The 16,346-nt window shown below is 38.3% G+C and overlaps 2 protein-coding genes, 1 long non-coding RNA gene and 1 pseudogene across 6 annotated transcripts; 2 read left to right on the top strand and 2 right to left on the bottom strand.

Annotated features, from left to right (window-relative positions):
• Positions 1-241: 241 nt before the first annotated feature.
• LOC103412507 (protein IQ-DOMAIN 11) lies at positions 242-3,446 on the bottom strand. Of its 4 annotated transcripts, none has more exons than XM_008351057.4 (6): positions 3,027-3,446; positions 2,738-2,862; positions 2,139-2,513; positions 1,631-1,849; positions 1,387-1,518; positions 242-1,149 (listed from the first exon to the last, which is right to left on the bottom strand). In XM_008351057.4, exons 2-6 carry the CDS (start codon positions 2,807-2,809, stop codon positions 523-525), a joined length of 1,425 nt encoding a protein of 474 aa, XP_008349279.2. In that variant the 5' UTR covers positions 2,810-2,862; positions 3,027-3,446; the 3' UTR covers positions 242-522. The 4 variants fall into 4 exon arrangements, with proteins under 4 accessions (XP_008349279.2, XP_028952189.1, XP_070674001.1 ...); XM_029096356.2 differs by having other exon boundaries at positions 2,979-3,307; XM_070817900.1 differs by having other exon boundaries at positions 2,139-2,507; positions 3,027-3,165.
• A 4,686-nt stretch (positions 3,447-8,132) lies between these two features.
• On the top strand, positions 8,133-10,870 carry LOC103411975 (uncharacterized). The gene is made up of 2 exons (XM_008350585.4): positions 8,133-8,523; positions 9,387-10,870. The coding sequence occupies exons 1-2, from the start codon at positions 8,421-8,423 to the stop codon at positions 10,442-10,444; spliced, it is 1,161 nt and encodes a 386-aa protein (XP_008348807.2). The 5' UTR covers positions 8,133-8,420; the 3' UTR covers positions 10,445-10,870.
• A 1,138-nt stretch (positions 10,871-12,008) lies between these two features.
• LOC114822159 (pentatricopeptide repeat-containing protein At4g20740-like) lies at positions 12,009-14,774 on the top strand (annotated as a pseudogene).
• Positions 14,709-15,994, bottom strand: LOC114822161 (uncharacterized). The gene is made up of 2 exons (XR_011578551.1): positions 15,579-15,994; positions 14,709-15,158 (listed from the first exon to the last, which is right to left on the bottom strand). It is a non-coding gene; the product is annotated as an uncharacterized lncRNA (long non-coding RNA).
• Positions 15,995-16,346: the final 352 nt, after the last annotated feature.

Below are 16,346 nucleotides of genomic sequence, written 5' to 3'. Positions count from 1 at the left end.
TAGATTATTATTGTACTTATCTAATGTGAAATTCTCGTCACATCATCTTTAGCTTTGTAGCTAGCCCATCTTTTACACCAACACATTCTTAGGCCCTGGAGAACATAAATATTAAGCCGACAGCTTCTAAAACATGTGATTTGCAAGTTTCAAACACCAAAGTTTTTTAAAAAAATCTATGCATAGCTGCCTTTTCTTTCCTGAAATGTGAAAAAATATTGAAAACTGACTGAAATGATCATTTTAGAAATCTTAATTGTTAAATTGATCAAAATCAAATATTGACGACATATCAATCAAACATTGATGACGCATCGACCAAACATTAATAACATATTGATCAAATACTACAAATGATTATTCCATCAACTGAGATTTGTGAATTGATCATTTGAGCTAATTTCTCTTCATGTTATACGACTCGAAGCTCATAGAGGGCTTCACTTGTAATTTACTATCACTTCTGCAATCCAACCCAAACACACTGACCAAATTATCTTTCTCTAATGCAAACTGAAATCATCATCTGCATGTGCTTTGTCTATTCCAATATGAGATTGAGCACTCTGAGTCGAAGCTTCGATCCTTCGGAGTCTGCCTTGATTTTATAGGACTTGCAAGGCCCCTCAAGCTCGGAGATCGTTGCTGGAGACTACTGGACTTTCCCATTTTTCGTGCGGTAGTACTGCTTATCGGCATTTCACTGACTACAGAAGATATAAGAGAGATGTTCTTCTTGCATGGCGAGTAGCTTTCTGAGCAAGTATCAAAATTCCCTGCCCTTACCTTGGGGGAACTGAGAGACCTTGTTTTTGCCTTGGCAGATTTTGTTGCAGCCATATAAGTTGGAACAACAGGAGAGCTTGCGAACAAATTCTCATCCCCTAACGAGCACTGCTTTTTGTGGTACGAAGATCTTCTTGGAACAAAAACCGGAGAATCCATTCCTTCGATCTGAATATTTTGTTTCTGAAAGTTTCTCATCCTAAGTTGTTTTTCTCCAAATTCCTCTTTTCGCCTTGCGTTTGAAGCAAAAACTGTGTCCAAGTCCTCAAGCTCTTTACTTTTAGAAAGTTGTGTATCCACCCATTGGTCCAACCAGTATCTCCATCTTCCGTTTGCCTTGTTTCTCTCTGATTCTGCTGACTTCTGCAAAATACTTTCGTAGACAACTTAGTAGGAGAAGCTATTTCTTATAGTGAAATTATTTTCACATGTCTTTTTTCTCCTAATGCCTGCCCCTATTTATTTACGTCCCTTGATTTTCTTTTGATTCATTCAATCCAAAGGCAAAAATAAACAAGGGTATATGGAGAAACGATTGCGGAAATCACTTGTCATCTTAAAGGAGAAACAAAATGAAGATTATAAAGTAGAGAAGCGTACCCGATGACTATACGAGTATTCCCTTATCCGTTCTCTCTTGAGCATAGCTTCTTTCTTGCATAGAAACATGGCCTCTGCCTCTTTCTTTGAAATAACGCTGTCGTCCCACCTTCTTTGGCTGTTTGAATCCATCTAAAAATTTCACAATTTCATCAAATGTCACATTATGCAAAGATTTCCCTAAATGGAGAAAAGGAACACATTTTCTTTTGCTAACATTGTGAAAGCCATTTGCGAGACCTACCCTTATTATCTTGTCTCTCAAGTTTTCGAACTCATTGTGTTCATCACCGTAGTAAGCGTCTTCAATGGTTTGGAGTCGCCTTGCGCAGGCATGCGATTGGATGTTTATTATGGACTGCAAGCACTTGAGCGTGGTCATTGCTTGGCGTCTCACAGCCCATCCTCGGATAATGGCTTGTAGCTTCACTATACCCTTCAGTGCTCTCAAAGCTTTCCTTGCCTGCAATGTTCACATAAGATGTAACATTAATTTCCATGTTTCTCGAACTTCCAATACCAATTCAAACTGAAAAAAAAAAATTGTAGACGTCCATGTATGACATACATTGCTGAATATAATGGCTGGATGTGCACAGAAGAATTCAAGGGAAGTTAATAGGCGAGTCTAAGTCACTTAAAATGCGATGTATACCAAACATTGGATGTCTAGTAGAACAATTCAGAAACCATTCAGCAAAAACTGATAAAAATCATGTAATTTTTGTATAAGAGAGGGAAATTAAACTCACAAGGTAACCTCTGAAGGCAGTTTGTATTTTGACAACAGCAGATTCTTGTACCCTTTCACATTGATGTGCCAATTCAGTTGCCTTTCTTTGAGCTGTAGTGACTGACGACACTTTTGCCTCCTCCTCCAAACATTGGTCAGAAGAAGATGGTTGGGTGCCGGTGAGCCGTACAACCTCAACAGCAGCATGAGCTGCTGCAACAGCTGCTTCTGCAGCAGCAGTGCTCGCCATAGCCACAGACATTGCACGCTTGCTCTGTTCTTCATCTGCCTCGTTTCGTGTTCTCTCTTTCGACGGCGATGTTGGTGAAGGTGCTGTTAGTGAGGGTCGTCTTTTGATCTTAAGCTTTCCAAAAATCCATCTCCTTCTCTTCTCCTTAAAATGATTGAGCAAATTAATTAATGAGGACTGAAACTCAAAACCTTAAGGGAAGCGATTTACATACACCATTTTTCCCCCCCTCTGCACACTCGTGTTTCTCTCTAATCTTTGGATTGAATAAATAAATAGACACTTAAACAGAGCGAAATAAATGGTGTGTGAAAATCACTTCCCAGACTGCGAATAAATAAATAAAAGCAGACAAGCAGAATGCTTACATTTTTTTGCTTGGATTGTGCGTCTGAAACAAAGAACCTCTTTACTATACTGAGCCAGCTCTTCTTTGCCATTGATGAACCAGATTGATCACATCACACCACACTGAGTGGAAGAATATATGAAGCTGGTTTTGCAGAAGCAATTATCCATTTGCACGAACAATCAAGCAAAGAATACTAAATTAAGCGAATGAATTTATACATCATAGCTGGAAACAGTCACCAAAAATGGTAAATTTACCAAATTCTACGCAGATATTGTGAAACTGAGATCTAAACAGAATCTCACCCGACTCCCGAAAATCGCGCCATTCGATTATCGAACACGAATCACAGCATCAGCAACTAGGAATTTGAATGCCACTTTTATAAAGTGCAGGGAAGATCACTTAGAATGCACTCAAAAGTTCATAATTTCATATACTTAGTATAAGTATAAGGGAAAGGGTGTTCATTAGGAAAGTTGTTGGGGAAAGGAGGAAGAGAAACAATTGTTTATTATTTGGAAACCGAGTAATCACAAACTCTTAAGAAAGGTCCTGTTAAATTTCCAAGTTGATAAGACAATATAAATTCTGAAGAGGGCATGTTTGTTTTTCAATCCAACGGCGGAGGAGGAGGAGGGCGTCAGGTAGCAACAGCTGGCGGAGGAGGAGGAGGGCGTCAGGTAGCAACAGCTGACGCTCCATTTTTCACGTCGAATCACTATAATTCACATAATATACATATACATACATATATATTCTTGTTGTTGATGATGAGTTTCTTCTATTCACTCGGTGGACCTAAGTATGTGTTCATGGAGGGAGGAAGGGAGGGTCTTAGTGAATTATGAGAAGCACGCTTTTGATGGGGCCTTCTCATCTTTCTCCAGCCCTCCATTAAAAAGTGGACCTAAGTATGTGTTCATGGAGGGAGGAAGGGAGGGTCTTAGTGAATTATGAGAAGCACGCTTTTGATGGGGCCTTCTCATCTTTCTCCAGCCCTCCATTTTCACGGCTGCTGCAGCAAAACATGTTCAAATGTCTGCCAGGAATCAAATTACTGAAATATCCCCTTCATTCACTTGGGTCAGTTTTGATACCATGCAACTGCAATCCATCATGTATGATGTGGAATTCTGCACTTCAAAGTTCAAACTGAATATTTTACGAGAATAATTAGTGATTATGCCACATTAGCTATAGTTGGTTTAGCTGACGTGGAGAGAGTTTTTTCTTTTTTAGGAAATTTCATTTTAATCATAGGTAAATATGACTTTTAGATTAAAACCATCAAAATCTAATTTTAGTCTCTAGATACATTAATCACCTCATTTATTAATTACATTTTGATGTTTTAATTATTTCTCTTTTTCTTCCTAATTTTAATGTATTAATTTTTCATTTCATTCATTGTAATATATTTTGTTGTAAATATTTAGATAAACTAATTTGAGTTATACAATGTATTTCGATATACTTGGTCTTCTTCATTTAGGTACATTAAATTCTTTATAATACATTTCGGTGCATATATTTAGGTACACACATTTTGGTATATACATTCCGATACAAACATTTAGGTACATACATTCCCTTTTTTTTTTTTTACAGTTGTATGTGATTATAGAGAGAATGAGGTTAACTAGATAATCATGTACAAATTTCAAGCGCTAACCACTAAAACTATATTGGCATCGTGTATTTTTCTTTCCTTTTGTTCCTGTTTTAGGCAAGTGATCATCTACCACAGTGATAGAGAAGAGTGTTACTTTTGCACCACGGTGTGAGTTCGAATCCAGTCGGCTCCCTAACTAACATCTAATATAGCAAATCTATCGTTTGACAAAACAAAAAATTAAGGGGAATGGTTTTCACACAATCATTGACAAAACAAAAAATTAAGGGGAATGGTTTTCACACAATCATTCTCTTTCTTTGGACATCTGTGTTTGTTCTAATTTTTTTTAACAAACAATATATAGTATCCAAACTAAAGGAATGAGGGAGTAGACTAGGCCTTACAATGGACTTGTCATAATAATATGATTTAACTTTACCTTTGGTGAGAATCAAACTTAAAACAAAATAAACAATTACATGTACAGTGTAGAAGGAGAAAATGAGCGCGAAAAGCACTTAATAAACAAAGTATAGTTGATGTGACATTATTACCAACTATTAGGACAAAAGTTTAAAACAGACGCGCGAAAACTCTTCACCATTCTCAATTCTTGGGATGAATCTGTATTTTCATTTTGTTCAAATACTCTTATGGCGCAAATAAACTCTCATGTTAGCGTTCCATTCCAATAATACAAGGATACATAGTATTAATTTCTCTTCACATGTTCTTGTATTATTAATGCAAGACACAATTGTGACAGCGTTCTCGTGCCAGAGGTTCTCTTATTTGGTTGAAGTGGAAGCCTGGATATTTCCTTTTCCTTGTTGACTAGAACTTTGGTTCGTTCTTTTTCTGTGGGATGAGTAATATCTTAGTCAGTCTCGCAAAACAGTAGTGTTGTACCAATTAGTTGGAAGTATGTGGGACTCAAAGCTTAAAGATAACGTACCATGCGCAACTACTTTAATGTATACATTTGTGACTAAGCGTTAGAGTCATAGAAAAAGAATAGGCAGATATAGACTGCTCCCATAATCCACACACCCCACCACTATTTAGAGAGAGAGAGAGAGAGGAATTATTGAAGGAGGTGGGGGAGTCAGATGAGAGAATGTGCCAATGTGGGGGAAAAAACAAAGGAAACAAAAGCAAGACTTATTATTAGGTTGTGTGAGCGAGGGAGGACAGCTGTTGAAGGGCCCAAAGAGACGGGAGATTTTTCAGTGTATTTGGAACGTGAGACAGTACATTACATGTTATTATATAATTGGTAGAAAATATTTTTTTTTCAAGTATCTCTCTAATTGTACAATAACATGTGATGTACCACTTTGTGTTTCGGGTAGATTGAAAAATCTCTCTAATGAGTCATCTTGTCATATTTACATTCTCGGGTTTGGCTATGGTATATGATTTTACTCAATATATTAGCATTCATATATGATTATATATAAATTATTTTATATTTGAGTTGCAAGTTTAACCGTTAGATGACAAATGTATTAAGTAAATGTATATACGTAACAATCTTCTCGTGCCTCTTTTAAAAATTAACTAGTGTGGAGAACACTTCTTAACTCTTAAGCCTCCTCCTATGGTCCTATATAATTACTAGATTGTATGTAGGGGTGGGCACTTGAAACCAAAAACCGAAATCGAAACACGAACCAAATCGAACCGCACCGAACGATTTGGTTTTGTGGTTTTGGAACGGTTTTGGTTTTGAAACCGAACCGCAACATAGAAAACGGTTTGGTTTTGGTTTTGGCTTTTGAAAACCGCACCGAAACCGAACCGCACCGCAAATATTAATAAACATTTAATTAAATGTCCATATTAAATTTCATGTTTTAATTGGTTGTTTGTTAGAATCCATGCACTTAGTATGGACACAACCACACTAGAATATCATCATTCATCACTTTCTTTCGTTCATTAAGTTGAAGGACCTTTGTTATTTTATACCATCACATACACACACACACACATATATGTACAAGGGTGGACTAATCTTGTTATCAAGAGTCGAACAATGATCTAATGAAGTGCACTCATTTGAAGCATGATATCACATATTCTAGTATGAAAGTTTCGCTCATGTTTAATGAATTCAAAGTTATTCAACTTGTTTTATGTTATACCTTGTACGGGACACCTTTTAGTTGCACAAACATATTTTAACATAACAACTGCATGCAACATGCTAATTGTTTATATAATAACAAATGTCTTTTTCCTATTGCTACTGGGAAATGCTTATTAATATGTTAAATTGCAAATTGTATATTTTTTCTTAAAAACCAAACCAAAACCGTTTGAAACCGCACCGAACCGAACCAAACGGTTTGGTTTCATTTCGGTTTTGGCTTCAAAACCGCACCGAACCGTTAAAAGTGTTTTTTAATAACTAAAAGTGTTTTTTTTTTATTTTGTTGAAAAACTGAATTTCTAGCCAAAAGTGCTCAAGAGTAGAAGTATTTCCTACATAAGCACTCCAAATCGGGCTTTAAGTACTTCTTGGAGCGCTTCTTGGCAGGGCCGGTCCAGAGATTTTTGAGGCCCGGGGTGACGTAAAAAATGTGCCCTCATTTCATATAAAAAAATATTTGTTTTCACGCGTAAGACATCGATAAAATTATATTTAGAAAAACACTTCAAACTCAATAATTTTAAAACATGAAATAATTTATTTATTTTGTATCAAGAGAAGGAAACTAAAACACTTCGGACGTATAAGTAGATGGATTATGAGTTTTGTTTTCCATCTGAACTTTTAAAGTGTTTTTGTATAAATCGTGAGTTATTTTTTTCTTATTTACTAACCTCATCAATATAAGACTAAAAAAATATTGATATTTTTGAGTCTTTAAGGATATGTATAAGTAATGAATGAATACTAAATTAAACCTTAGGATCTCTCGTTAATTTTAAACAACAAAAACCATTGGTTCTAATTAAACTTCTTGATCATTTAGCCAAATTTTATAAATTTATACTTTATGAAAAGAAATTTGTAAAAATTGGAATGTAAATAAGCACACATGGTTGTTTGAACAAAACCACCAGTTCTAATTAAATTTCTTTGTCATTAAACCAAATTTTATAAATTTATACTCTTATAAAACATATATAAATATTTCACCTTAACAATTTTGGTGCCCCCAATTTTTTTGGGCCTCGAACAGTCGCCGTGCCTGCACTGGGTCTGGGCCGGGCCTGCTTCTTGGAGTAGTGCATTATGGGTGCTCCTCCAAAAAGTGTTTTCACAATACTTTCAATTTTTTGTGTCAAATATTTATACTATCTATTAATAAAATTTTATTTGTCAACCAAAAACTAAAGAAAAACTAATAGAGCGATGTTTGATCCAATCCTATTCGTGTTGGTTAGACTGCTCTTATTTTGGTTTTAATAGCTTATGTGGACCGCTCTTTCTATCGTTATCAATAAAGGGCCCCTATTAGTAAAGTTTATGGGTTGCTAGCTATCGAGCTTCCCGTTCCCTTGTGTCATGATGATTTTTTCCCTAGTATACCTTCCATGCATAATTGAAAGAAATAAATATCAAGAAAACAAATTAGGGACATTAAAGTAATTTAACAAAAAAAAAATCCCCACGTTTTAAGAAGAGAAAGATAACTTTCCCCCACCACTTGTTCATCATGTTAACTTGTCGCTCTTAGTTTCTCACACACAGTGTGTGGGCCCAGTGCTAGTTGTTAAACTTAAAACTTCGGCTGGGCCTAAAATTGGGTCATCAGCCAGTGGACTCCGTTGGACCTAAAACGTGGGCCTGAATAGCGGATCGAGTAGAGCACCGACTTCCACCATTTCCGCTGTCAAAACCTCCTGAGTCGCCGCCTGTCAGCCTTACAGCGTACCATCTTCCCAACTGAAGCCCATTATCCTCCCTCTGAACTCAACAGCTCTCAACTATAAAATCCTCTCTCTCTCTCTCTCTCTCTATCTGTGCAAAAAGGTGAAGATCCTGCAATAGTACTTCTGAACGCTAGATTTTCTTGATTTGAATCCAATTTCTCTGCCTCTCGGTGGATGTGTTGTTGGAATTGAGCAAATGGGCAAGTGGATTCATCGTCCCCGCCGTAGATTCTGCCGTCAGGAAAAGCTTCCGGACCCGTCGCCTCTGCCATTTCACCCCCAACCTCCTCCTCCTTCTGGTAAAATTAATTTTCTTTTTTTGTTTTTTTTGTGTGTATCTTATGATTAAATTTGAATTGGGTTCTTCTTAAATTGTTGGTTTTTGTGGGTTTTTCTTGGTGGGTTTTTATCGTTTCAATTTTTACCCCTTTTTCCCAGTAATGAAACAGTGATTTTTGTTTGGTTGCCGAGAAAATATCGAGTTATGAGAACATTGATGTTTTTGATTGTTTATTTGTTCAACTGAGAAAATTATTGAAAATGTATGGTGGGTTTGATAACATTGGAGGGCAATGCTAGAAAGAACTTATTATATGACACTCGTTTGGATTAAAGACCGGTAATTGGATACAGATTCTACATTATACTCTAAATTTTACTGGGCTCCTGTGTAGTAATATGTGTTATGTGCTGTTTCGAAAGGCGGCTATTTCATTTCTAGATCTTTGTTATCTGTGGATACAAATTTTCGTTATTTGAGTTGTGGTAGGCTTTTCGGTTCCATTAATAGTTCATTGTGAAGAAAAGAAGAAACCATAACATAACTAGTTCTGTCTCGTGTGTTTTAAGGTTTCTATATAAACTGCTTAGATTCTTGAAATTGTTCAATTAGTTTTTTTCTTATCGTCTGCTTCTTAGCATTAGTTTAAAGTTGTTAGAGATTTGTGTGCTCTACTTTCCGTTTTCCTTTTCCCTTTTCTTTGTGGTTGGTCATGCGGCATAGGACATATTGCGCATTAATTCTGTATGTCTTAATAATTTCGTCATTGCAAGATTAATTCCTTTTCATGCAATGCCCTCAACTTATGTTGGAGTTCTGGCAGCACCAATGGCGTTGGATATTACTTGAATCTTAATACTTTTTTTATTTTTTCATTCATAGGGAGTCGGCAGGATGGTGTACCTTATTGGGAAAAGCAGTACTGCACGTTGGTGGGGTCTATACCATGGTGGAAGGTAGTAGATGCAAAGAATTATATGTATGGAAGCAGTATGGTACTCAATTGGAATGACTCAGGTGCAGAGGAGGCATTTCAAAGTGCAAAAAAGCGATTTTGGGCAGACATCAATGGTCTCCCCTTTGACGCATCTCTGCCTGATCCAAATATTTATATTGATGCAATAGATTGGAACCCTAACATCGATCCTGCACTCATTAAGGAAGTGGATCGAGAGTACTTTGCTCCTGATGAGGGAGAAGGGGAAGGCAAGATTGGGCAAACAAACAAGAAGGCAAAATATTCAGATTTTGTTCCTCCCGATGAACATAACACTGTCCCTGATACTCATACAAATTCTTGGGAATGTGACAACATTCAGGATAGTGGACATTTGATAAATAAAGCTCCGGGCAGGAACCAGTGGAAAACTAATCGTGACGACCCTTGGGAACGTGGAATTACTCAGGGCAATGGAACTACTGAGACGGAGAAGAATGCATGGGAAGATAGAAGGAATGAGTCGCGGGGATGGAACCAGATGGAAGACAGTATCACTGCGCCAAAGAGTTGGGATAATGGTGTCAATCCTTGGGAAGGAGGCTGTCAGGATGTTGCCTCTGTGAAAGGTAGTAGATGGGCTGATCCGGTATCTAATTCTTGGGGCTGCAACCAGGAGTCAAAGAACTTGGGTCGTGGTGAAAATTCTTGGAAGTATGGTCTTAGTCAAAACAGAAAATCTCTAAAAGATAGAGAATGGAGAGATCGTGGAGGAGATGAATGGGGTCAGAAACAGTGGGAGAGCCATAATAACCAGAAAAATAATTTGGATTTTGGGATAACAAATAGTGGTCGGGGAGCAAGGAACGATGGTGGCCATAAGAGGGGACACCCTCACCAGTACAGATCAGGCTATAAAAGCTCAAGATTGCAAGGGAGTGATTATCAAACAGGTAACTACTGGAGCAGGGAAAATAACAGAAAGAGGGTCAGTTTCGCCTAAGAGTAGCGGGTGATAAAAAACAAGGGGTTGCTTTTTGTTCGTGTGTTTTGAATCACCAGCTGGTCATAATAGAAGCAGATATGCAGGCATGTTCTACATATTATATGTATGTCATTTCTGTTATCTCATCTGCGACAGGAAACGGGTAATTATGTTCTTCCACAGAATGCAATTCGATGGATCTTCCGACCTTCCCGGTTTGTAAACAGAATATATCCGATCAATCTATCGTGTTGAGGGTTTTGAATTTTGATAATTACTCTCAACTTTTGCAGCATGTATCATTGTAAAATTCTTTGAATGTTATATTATCAGGCCGTTGCCCTGCAGCTACTTTCCCAGAAAGAAGTGAGATACGTGTAGTGTTTGCTGGATAAGCTCACAATACTAAATTGACTGGCAAAGTTTATAAATTTCTTGATTGGATATTGGTGTGTTTGATTTTCTGCTTTTGAATGCTTGTTCTGTTTTCTGCTTTGTTTAAAAGCAGCTTTCCGATTACAGCATCACACAAGTGGTAACCGGACATATGGTATCGCTTTGTTCAAAAGCAGCATTCTGCTTATAGCATCACGCGAGTGGTAACCGAACATATGGTATCGCTTACCGTCCTGATGCGCAAACGGTACCATATGTTCTGGCTTTGAACGAGAGCAACACCATATGTTAGGGAATCCGGGTCACATAGAAATTGGAATCTCAGAGACAACCCATCTTCTTCCTTAAATTTGAAAAGAACCTAAAATAATACGAGACAATAAACCTATTTACCATAGCATACAAGTAGTTCCTCGATAATATTTTTTATTTTATAGAAACCAGTTGTAACTTGGATCCTCAATTAGGGGTGGGCATAAAAACCGGAAAACTGAATCGAATCGTGACAAAAAAAAACCTGTAAAAGACTGCATTGACCAAAAAAGTCAAAATTGGAACAAAAATCGAACTGAACCGTTTCAAACGGTTCCAGTTTGGAAATATTAAAACCGAAAGGACCGCACCGAACCGCTTTTAATATAACTTATTGTTTTATTATTATTTTTATATAAAAAAGATATTTTTTCAAGAAGATCATGTGCATAAGCCCAATATTTTTCTTCACTTCTCTTCCCCTCCTTTGTTGTTTTATCACTTTTCCTCCCTACATTATTTTTCTCCATTCTTTTCCAGTATATTATGCATTATGTACATTTTAGTTTTAGTTTAAGATCTACACTTTGGTCTTGATATGAGCCCTTCTATATTTTGATTTATATTTGTATGCACACTTTCTATCTTTCAGTCACAAATCTTGTAGATCTAGTAGTGAACACTCAAATTTATTTGAATTTGTAGTTGAAATATGTGTTTGGTATTAGAACTAGAAAATTAGAAAAAACATATATATAATTTTGGTTAGAACCATAAACCGACATGAACCGAACCAGAATCATTATGAACTGAACTGTACGGTTTTAGTAATAAATTTAAACAGAACCGCACCGAACCAAATCGTTGAAATTTTCCGATTCCGATTCCATTTTGAGGGTGGAACTGGACCGAACCCCACCCCTAACCTCAATAGTAACAAATTTTGAAAATGCCACCTCAGTCCCTACCACCTAAATTCCAAAACTTCACCTTCTTCCACTGCCACCGCAAGCCCGCACAAAACCGCCCCACCGTCCGCGGTTCTCCAACCGCGTTTCTCACCCGAATCCCAAACACCCCACCACCGCCCCTCAATCCCAACCCTTCGATCTCTCCAAGTGGGACCCACACCTGCCCCATTCCTTGCCCTCCACTTCTTCGCCCAACCCCGACGACACGACCCTCCTCTCGTTCCTCTCCCCCATCGCCCGCTTCATACTCGATGCTTTCCGCAAGAACCGGAACCACTGGGGCTCTCCAGTCGTCTCGGAGCTCCGGAAGCTCCGCCGGGTCACACCCGACCTCGTTGCCGAGGTGCTCAAGGTCCAGGACGACCCCGTTTCAGCCTCCAAGTTCTTCCCCTGGGCAGGTTGGCAAAAGGGTTTCAAGCACACTTATGCTTCATACAATGCCTTGGCTTATTGCCTCAACCGATCTAACCGGTTCTGGTCGGCGGACCAAGTCGCCGAGCTGATGGACTCGCAGGGCAAACCGCCCAGCGAGAAACAGTTTGAGATTCTCATCAGAATGCACTCTGATGCTAATAGAGGTCTTAGGGTTTATTATGTGTATGAAAAAATGAAGAAATTTGCGGTTAAACCTAGGGTTTTCTTGTACAATAGGATCATGGATGCGTTGGCGAAAACGGGTTATTTGGATTTGGCGTTATTCGTTTACGAAGATTTTCGTGGTGATGGATTGGTGGAGGAGAGTGTTACTTTCATGATCTTAATAAAGAGTATGTGTAAAATGGGAAGAATTGATGAAATGTTGCAGCTTTTGGAGAGAATGAGGGCGAATTTGTGCAAACCGGACGTGTTTGCATACACGGCAATGATTAAGGTTTTGCTTTCGGAGGGAAACTTGGATGGGTGTTTGAGGGTTTGGGAGGAAATGAAGAGAGAGAGGGTTGAGGCAGACGCTATGGCATATGTAACTCTGGTTACAGGGTTGTGTACGGGTGGAAGGGTGGAGAAAGGGTACGAGTTGTTTAGGGAAATGAAGGCAAAGGGTTTCTTGATTGATAGAGCAATTTATGGGGTGTTGGTTGAGGGGTTTGTGGCAGACAAGAAGGTTGGGGTGGCGTGTGATTTGTTGAAGGATTTGGTGGATTCGGGGTATAGGGCAGATTTGGGGATATATAATTCTCCTATCGAGGGTTTATGTAATGTGAAGAGGGTTGATAAGGCTTATAAGATTTTCCGAGTAACAGTTCAAGAGGGTCTTCAGCCAGAATTCGCTACGGTGAATCCCATTTTGGTGTTCTACGTTGAGACAAGAAGAATGGATAAGTTATGCGAGATGCTTGCACAGATGGAGAAATTTGGTTTTCCTGTTATTGATGATCTTTCGAAATTCTTCTCCTTTACGAAAAAAAGTTGAAAGCAAAGGGTTCTAAGCTGCTGTCAGGATGAAACTATAAACTATAAAGGCAGGAACTGAAATCACTGGTTATCTCGGACTTTCCTTCTGTTGCAATTTGCTTATCATGCGTGGATTGTATCAGAGTGGTGAGAACACTCCATTTAGGATGCATCCATGGAGGAAGTACACTGGTTTTTTTTTTTTTTTGTGAGGCATTTTGTTAGCTGTCATTGCCATTGATGTTTCGCAATACTGTTACAGTTTATGTTCAGTTGATTTGTTTTAGTGAACTGATTCTTGCTTGTTCTGCTTTTAGTTCGGCATCTTTTGGGATTAGAGATCAAATACAAAGAAGTGTTCACGTTAGCTTCAAGTTATTGCCAACAATGCAAATCCCAAATGGCGGAGATGATGGGTTGAAAAGTTTTCAGTAGCAGAGAGCCCTGCATGTAGTTTTTGATGGGCTATGTTTACTTCGAAACTTCATCCGTGTATAAGTGGTGATGCATCTTTCTATTCTGTCAATCATATTATTGTTACTATTTTTTTTTTTATCAGAAAGTCTAGGACTCAAATTATTATGCAACCACAGAAAGAAAAATCTGTTTTTTAACCTACTTCAGCTACAAGATCGTAGAAATGCATACAGCTAAATAGTAGGCGAGGCTAGTGAACTCTTATGGAAGCTAGATTTTTTGGTTTGGCAGGTTGTCATTCGGGTTGCTCAGCAAGTGTATTTCTCACCAGTATGATTCTTCTGAATGTGGTTAGCCTGCTTTGTTTGTTTCTCTACAACTTTATCGCCTGTGGTCTCCTTGTGATTTGGAGGTTCAGTCTTCAGTGTACAATTTGGCTCAGAGACCCTGGTTGAGACTCTGTTTGTTGGCTTGCTGGTCGTTCAGTTTGGTCGTTGCTTGTAAACTAACGCAAGTATCGTTTCCTAGTGGGAGATAAACAACTCTTCTGGTGCTAAAGACGCAGCATATACAAATTCATCTGTGAGGTAAAGAAGAGAAGCAGTTCCAGATTGCAGGAGCGAGGTACCCTGAATTTTTTAATGACCGGTCGAAGATTCCAGATATATAATGTTCATAATCTGTCCAGAGAAATTGTGACTGCAATTGAATTGCTAATTTCATGTATTCGATCGTATCCTTGCATAAATGCATTGATTTGAATTAGGGCCGTCGTCTAAAATTGAGAAGAGAAGTACCACTAGACCAACAACCATCTTACGTGAATATGAAAGGATTATTTCTTTACAATCCCATTTGGCAAACAAAAGGCATTCATATTGGAAACACTAATAGCAAAATGTTCTCTGCCTGTTGTACAACTGATGTATGTTCATTCCATATTTCTTTTTCTACACACAAAATACACTGCGCACGCATTCACGGGGATCACCTTCGAACTCGCCTTTCGCTCTTATTCTCAAGGAAGAGAAGGTGTTGTTCTCAAAAGCTCTTGACACAACGTACTAACGTTAACATCCATTTGACATACAAAATTGTCCATAAAATGATAACATTGACAGAATCGGAATGCACGGCCGCAGGCTGATCTAAGTACAAAACTGAAGCTTTACCGAGCAAGAAAATGAGGCTTAGACTTCCCTCTTGGGCCGGTTGCGAGTACCGGAAAGCGCAGGCTTTTCTTCTATCGACTTGTCAGGTTCGCCTTCCTCATCCGTTTCCCGGATCGCTTGGTTAATTGCCATCTACATCAAGAACACAAACACTATGACTACTGAAGAAATCATTAATCCATAACAAAGCAAGACAGATTGAGCTCTTTTGGGATTGCTAGTGTAGGAAGCACTTCTGCTCATAAATATATCCAAAAAAATATATATGAAAAATCCTCGTACTTTTGTTCCTTGAAAAGCACTACCTGCTCTAGAAAGCGCTTCTACTGCCACACACGCAGTCAGAAGCATTTTTTATTGTCGGAAAGCACTTGACTCTTCCGAGTTAATTCATATGCTATATGAATGCAATAACAGCATTTATTAGGCGCGCACACTCACATATATATACATTGGCAACCTTGTTCATTTCAATCACCACATGAATTCAAATATTCAAAAGCATTAAACAGCATGCAAATAAAAAAACCGAGTTGCAGAAATTCGACGAACCTCTTCAAGAAAGTCTCGGTCGAGCTTATCGGCGACTCTGATGGAAGTGAAAACGGTGACGGCGATCAGAGAGAGCGGCAAAACGAATGCAAACACGTACTGGCTCGTGGTGGGCCCCGCACCTGTCACCACCTCTAGGCCTCTGGTTTGCCGGCCGGGATACCGTGACGCCGGCGATATGTTCACGTGCGGAGGGATGAATGAACCACGTGAGGGTGGGGCGGGTGGAGGAGGAGAGAGAGTAAGTGAGGCTGTGTTGGAGATGAGAAGCCTTGCCATGATAACAGCTGAGCCCTTCCGCTCGTAGTGGATAATGTTATCACCGATTCATCTTGCTTTTTTATAAAATAACTGTAAGTGTGCTAGTAAACTTAGCTACTCAATCAATGAGGAGGAGTTCTTGGTCAAAGTTTTTTTGTGGCTAATTCACGAAAATTTGTGTTTATGATATGTTCATATTACATATCATTTTGTAAAGATCATTTCTACAAAAATTTAATAGATATGAGATCATTTTGTCATCAAGTTGTATAAAACAGATGATCGGATTCAGTAAATGTATTGTTAGCCGTCTATCTATTTGTTATAGTTAATTAACTAAACCACCTTATTTTAATTGATTTTTTTAGAGACAATCTCTACATAACGATTTATAATATTAAAAGTTTCCATCATAAAGAATGAAATTTTGTAAATCAGCCACGTTATATTTTGAGGAGAAACTTCTTCTCAATCTTAAGAGTCAAACATTCCTCTTTGTATGTTATT

This window comes from Malus domestica, chromosome 02, assembly GCF_042453785.1.
Source record: "Malus domestica chromosome 02, GDT2T_hap1".
NCBI lineage: Eukaryota > Viridiplantae > Streptophyta > Magnoliopsida > Rosales > Rosaceae > Malus > Malus domestica.
The sequence above is the reverse complement of the archived record's forward strand: the minus strand, read 5'-3'. Positions and strand labels throughout refer to the sequence as shown.